Source organism: Numida meleagris, chromosome 1 (assembly GCF_002078875.1).
Source record: "Numida meleagris isolate 19003 breed g44 Domestic line chromosome 1, NumMel1.0, whole genome shotgun sequence".
Lineage (NCBI taxonomy): Eukaryota > Metazoa > Chordata > Aves > Galliformes > Numididae > Numida > Numida meleagris.
In genome coordinates this window covers 103,983,685-103,989,684 of record NC_034409.1, presented here as the reverse complement: position 1 = coordinate 103,989,684, position 6,000 = coordinate 103,983,685, and the positions used below count along the sequence as shown (strand labels likewise).

At 46.3% G+C, this 6,000-nt stretch overlaps 1 protein-coding gene across 3 annotated transcripts in view; it reads right to left on the bottom strand.

The window, feature by feature from the left end:
- Window positions 1,175-6,000, bottom strand: part of CLIC6 (chloride intracellular channel 6) — a 29,502-nt gene continuing 24,676 nt past the window's right edge. For all 3 annotated transcript variants that reach the window (XM_021405052.1, XM_021405067.1, XM_021405061.1), the window contains 3 exons: window positions 5,281-5,387; window positions 4,716-4,897; window positions 1,175-3,115 (listed from right to left, as the gene is read on the bottom strand). In XM_021405052.1, the coding sequence (XP_021260727.1) occupies window positions 2,954-3,115; window positions 4,716-4,897; window positions 5,281-5,387 (451 nt within the window). In that variant the 3' untranslated portion in view covers window positions 1,175-2,953. The remainder of the gene's footprint in view (window positions 3,116-4,715; window positions 4,898-5,280; window positions 5,388-6,000) is intronic.

The following is a 6,000-nucleotide window of genomic DNA, read 5'->3' as shown; positions in this document are numbered from 1 at the left end:
CTCAAAACGTAATAGATATAGTTCCATGCACTGCAGGACTATGCAAGCACTTCAGCTCACCCTATCCTGAGGCAAATGAAGTAACTGCAGTTTTCTGACACACTGGGTCATTTCTACAACTTCTCTACCCACATCTTTTCCCTGTGTTGCCTGAAATACACAAATACCAACCAAAACGTGCTGGTTTAGATAGTAACATTTGTGGAGACAGCAATCCATTGTGGAGGGCTGGAGCCATGAACTTTCGTGTGAGTAAGAGCAGTAACCACAAAACATCAGGTTTCAAAAGTATCAGTGACCGCAAGCATTAGATTAAATGTCCTTTCAAACATCAGATTTTAAAGGAGAAAAAAAACTCCTGTTTGCACATATTTCATTTGGTGTCCCATGAGTCACCTGCATTCAGGCGGGCTGTGAGGTGGCACAGTGCAGCCAGCTCTTGGGTCACAGGATCATAGGGGTTGGAAGGGACCTCTGGAGACCATCAAGTCCAACCTGCTGCTAAAGCAGTCTCCCTCCAGTAGATTGCACAGGAAAGCATCCAGGTGGGTTTTGAATATCCCCAGAGGAGACTCCACAGCCTCTCTGGGCAGCCTGTACCAGTGCTCTGTCACCCTCACAGTAAAGAAGTTCTTCCTCATGTTCCGATGAGACTTCCTGAGTTCCAGTTTGTCCCCATTGGCCTTTGTCACGCACTGGGCTCTGCTGAAAAGAGCCTGGCCCCATCCATCTGGCTCCCACCTGCTGTATATTTATAAAGAGTGATGAGATCTCCTCTCAGCCTTCTCTCCTCCAGGCCGAGCATCCCCAGGTCGCTCAGCCTGTCCTCCTAAGGGAGCCACTTAGCAGTGCGGACAGACTCTGGCTGCTTGAATCCTCCTCGTTTGGTCTTTCCCAGACCAAACTGTGAAAACGTGGCCAGCCCCCAGCAGAGGGTATGTGCTTTGTGCTAGGTGGCCCCGAGATCAGAAATTACGCGCTGGCCCTTTGTATTTTTATTCAGCAGTAAGGAGCACAGTCAGTGTGCATTGCTCCCCAGATCTGACTGCAGGTCTGCGACATGATTCCTCCAAAGCAAACCAAAGTTGGGTTAAATCTTGCCTGTTAAAATCCAGGCCACTGCTGCAAAGCATCCTGCCAGGAAACTACTATGGAAATAAAGATGGAACACCGCTCAAATTACTTATGGATTTATATATTTTCTATTTAAATTTGTAAGGCATATGAAAAGAGTATACAGATTTTTATTTTATATATTATTATACATTTACGTATGTATTTGAAAATACAAAGTAACAGTTAGTAATAAATGACAAGTGACTGCTCAGCTACCAACCCCAGTGTGTCACTTCACAACTGAGGGAAAGGTGTCGTGCCTGTTTTCTCTGTAGAGAAGCTAGAGAAATTAAAGCTGCGTATTTAACATTGCTTACAAATAATCATGATAGGACATTTGCAAAAGAACTGTGTAAGAGGAAGCCACACAGACACCATATACCCAACACCTAATATTACCCTAAATAATGCATTGTTAGAAAGCAAGCCTACATTTGACTTGGGCAAAGATGAATGGCTATTCTGTATCGGTCTTTGTATGGATGTAGGTGCTACAGAAGCTACTTCTAGCTGTTTCCATGTCTATTTTGTACATACAGGCAAAACACATCAGAAGGAAACTTCCAGGTGCCCCTATGACTAAAGAGCTGCACCCTCTGCTCCTAGGTGCTTGCTGAGGCCCTGCTCAGCAAGAAGCAGCCATGGATGTGACTTTTGAGAGTTGACACATCTCCAACAGCACGTTCCACAAAGCCCAGAGAATACTTCTCACCAGTACTGGCTCCCTGAACACAAGGTCTTGCCAGCCTGGAGGGGTTCGTCTCATCCATCCCCCACCTCGGGCAGGAGCTACACCTCTGCTGTCCCCAGTGGGGCAGTGCCTGGACATTTGGAAAGCTCTCAGCAAAGAAGTCCTCATGGCTGCTTGGGAAAATCCAAACCCTGCAGCTAAATCCAGAAAGGGAAGTGTAAAAGGACAACTTCTTTCTTAGACCCTCCTCTTTGCTTTCCAAAACCTAATGGGAGTCACAAAAGGATGACAGAGAGATCCCGCACCAGTAGCAGGGGGCAGATGTTCACCCATTTACCGTGTCTGCAGCGACAACCAAGCCTCTGCCTCCTCCCTTGTCAAATATTTATTATCAGATAATCCACGGGCCAGCAACAGTCTGCGTTCCTCTCTTTGTCTGGAGGAAGCTGGATGGGTTATGCAGCCCTGAGAGAGGAGAAGGCGGGATCTTTCTAATTACTTTTTTTCATACCAAAGACAGTTCACGCAACGTGAGGACAAGTTGTTCTTTGCTGACCGCAGGTCTCTAGCACAGAGGAGAGGGCTTCTGGGAAGCCAGGTGTGGTCCCACCTCCAAGATGGCTTCTCTCCTGGGTTAACCAGGGTGTTGCGTGCCTGCCAGCTTTGGTGTGGAGCCGCTGGGGCCTGGGGAGAAGCGAGCAGAAACCTTCCCAGGAACTGCAAAATTTGGCAACAGCTGTGAAACACAGATCAGAGGCAGCAGTAATGACAGGTTAAATGCGTGTTAGGAAGAGGGCTATTTCTTCGCAAAATTCAGTCGTTTAGCATGTCACTAGTCTGTAATATTGCTATACTCGTGCGACCTACGCTGCTTCCCTAACTTCAGCGAAAGCCTTAGTACTGACTGATGCCTTTAACTTGGAGTGCATAACACACATTCATGTGTGCGTACATCTGTACAGACACCCATATACATATACAATCTTAGAATGATCGAACAATGCTACGCAATTATTACAAAAGAAGGATTGGCCAATAACAGAACTTAAAATTACACTGCAGAATGCGTGCTGGCTTTTTTTCGTTTCCATATTGGCTGGTGCCCATAAAATATCAGAAGTAATAAAGAAGGGAAACGTCTTCTGTTTACTTCATTCTCTTTGCAACATCCAAATATGCATACTCGATTTCTTGATCAGCAGGACAAGTGTTTGTAAATTCATCTCTTGCATATGCATTGTTCAAATATCTTGAAATCCCTGTCATTTCAGGTGGGAAATCAAAATTTCTGTATTTCTTTGCAACAACCTTTAGAAAATAAGAGAAAAATGTTATTACACACATGACCTAAAAGTAACTGAATCTATTTTTTATGCACATTTTTGATTTTCAATATATAACGGTCTGTCACTACATACAATGTAGGGAAGAAGGAAAAGGAAAGGCAAAAAAAAGGAAAGATATGGGATGAAGAAAGCTGGCTAACAAGCCAACTCACTTGAAAGGATTTATTTGGTACAAATATTTTGCTAGAGCTATGGGGAGCTATGTACACCATCAGACCATGGAAGAGATGCAGCTTAATGCAGCAAAGGAGCTGGCATCAACAAGAATTAACTATCTTTCAGTAATAAAACTGACTCACACTTGGAAAATTCATAGAATCATAGAATCATTTGAGCTGGAAGGGACCCTTAAAGGCCATCTGGTCCAACTCCCCTGCAGTGAGCAGGGACACCTACGGCTCAGAGCCCCGTCCAGCCTGACCTTGAGTGTCTCCAGGGATGGGGCATCCACCCCCTCTCTGGGAAACCTGTGCCAGTGCCTCACCACCCTTAGAGTATAAAACATTCTCCTTATATCCAATCTAAATCCCCTCTCTTTTAGCTTGAAACCACTTCCCCTTGTCCTGTCTCAACAGACCCTGCTAAGAAATCTATCCCCTTCTTTCTTAGAGCCCTCCTTTAGACTAGATTTTGAGTGGCTGGAGAAAGCAACTACCAGCTGGCACCTAATTCTTCCCTGTGGGTCAGCAAGGATGACTTGATGTTCATCCTCTACCATCCCTCAAAGGTGTTCTCCTTGTGCTGGCTCTGCTGAGCCCCGCTACATCTCACATTTTGCTGTACGCACGTGCCTGAGCTGTGGCTGGGAGCAGGTTAGGGCTCACTGCCCTACTGCTATTGCTGGCATAGTTTCAAGCAGGACACCTCCTGGGAAAGCTTTCACCCCTGAGGGAGTGTGAAAACAATTCCATCCACTCTTCCTCTGACAAAATAGTAGTCAAGAATGAAACTTTCTGAAGTGATTTCATTTGTTCGGAAACTACATGAGTTTTCAGTATGGCCATTTCCCTTCCAGAGACTGGCTGGCTCCAGGGCAGCCTAGGACAGGATGTAACAGTGCCCAGACACCTCAGTCACCAGGACCCTTAGGAGTGCATGGGTGCTTTGGAGCACTTGGCAGAAAGATGGTGGCTGCCAGTGCTATTGGTATTAGTGGTAATATTCAGCAAAGGGTATAAAGGTGGGAGAGACAGGGTCAAATTTCAGCAATTGCTGCTTTCTTGATTTAGCACGGGCAAGATCATTTAATCTTATCGGTCTGTGGTACTTTGCATGTGAAATGTAAATAGAAATATTTCTCTACAGCACTGAATATAGTACTCATTTAATATTTGTGAGAGGCCTAGAGAGAGCAGTCACAGTCCAAATATGAAACCAGATATTCCAGTTCCAGCTGTCAGTGTGAAGATCTGCCCAGCTGTGCTGCACCGAAATGGCCTCGTGTGTGCATTAGCACTCCTTGTCCCTACACAGCTACTGTGTGGCTTCAGAAAACATACAGACTTCCTCTGCCTTTTAGAAAAGAACCCTTCTCTTCAGGAGGATGAAAAGCAAATGCAAACCTTAATTATGTGGAGCTTTGGTAGGAGGTTGCAATCCGCTAAGGTGAGCTCATCTCCATCCAGGAATTTCCGGCAGGACACAGTGATCTCCTCAGTGCTGTAAGCATCAATTTCATCAGGCAAGGGGCTATTTAAATAGTTGTCCAGCTTCCTCAGGGCTTTAAGCAAAGATTTTTCCAGATCTAGGTTAAGACAATAAAAAGATCGTTCAAGCCTGTACCAAGGTCTCTCTGACACCAAGCAGAAAGGCGCCTATTGCATCCTGTCTCCTGGCACCAGCCCAGCTCGCAGATACCCAGCCATGCTAACTCCCGCAATTCCTTTATCCTAAGCTTAAAATTTAATGCTGGGATAAGAGCTCTAAGTAGCTAAAAGGGGTGCTGAGAAAAACCAAACTGGGTCTGTGTTACCAGAAACAACAGGGGTCAGCAAGGGTGGGCTGGAGTGTTCATGGGGGATGGGGCTGGTGTGCAGTGATGGGGATGGAGCTGGAAGACACAGGAGTTGCATGACTCTAATTTATTTCAGTAACTATCAGGGATGGTGCAAGGATCGGAGCACCTACTTTCATTAGCATCTTTTCTTGGGTTCTTTATGAATGCAGAGAATTTGGCAAACACATCGTTTCCTGCAGAGTTAGATTCAGGGTGCTTCGGTGCAAGTTTGGGATACCTGAGGAGTTGAAAGAATCAAAAAGTTATGGATTAGCCTTTATTTTCACTTTAATTACTTCATACGTATCACTGAAACTGAAGTGTCACAATATATAGCTACTCAGGGCTTTCAAAGGGAACCATTCTAAGCTAAAACCAGTTACTAAGTGTGAATTTCACCCCATACCCAAACCACACAGCTCACCTCCCACTCCCAAAGGAGATGGGAAATGACTGCTTGTGCCACAACCATCGCCCAAGCAACCCGGTGCCTCTTCCAGGCTGCCTCTGCCGGAGGTGAGGCTGAGCCGAGCCGTGAGGAGGAGCAGAGGGAAAGTCCCAGCTAGCACCAACTGCTGCTCTTCCCGGCCTCCTTGGCCGTCCTGCACATGCATGAGCAAGCTCAGAGTGGTCAAGCGAGCCGCTGCTGCTCCCCCAGGCAGAGAGGAGGGAAAAAGTGCAGGGGAATAGCTGCTCACATAGCTTGAGTCAAGTTTGGCTGCTTGAAGGGGCAGCTGCTGTCTTGGGGGGTAAAAGGTGACTAGGTGGGGGGCATGATGTTGCTGGCAGAGGATGTGGGGAAAGGGAGGGATTGTTCCTGGGGTGGGAAGGACAGGTCTGAAACCCAGCCT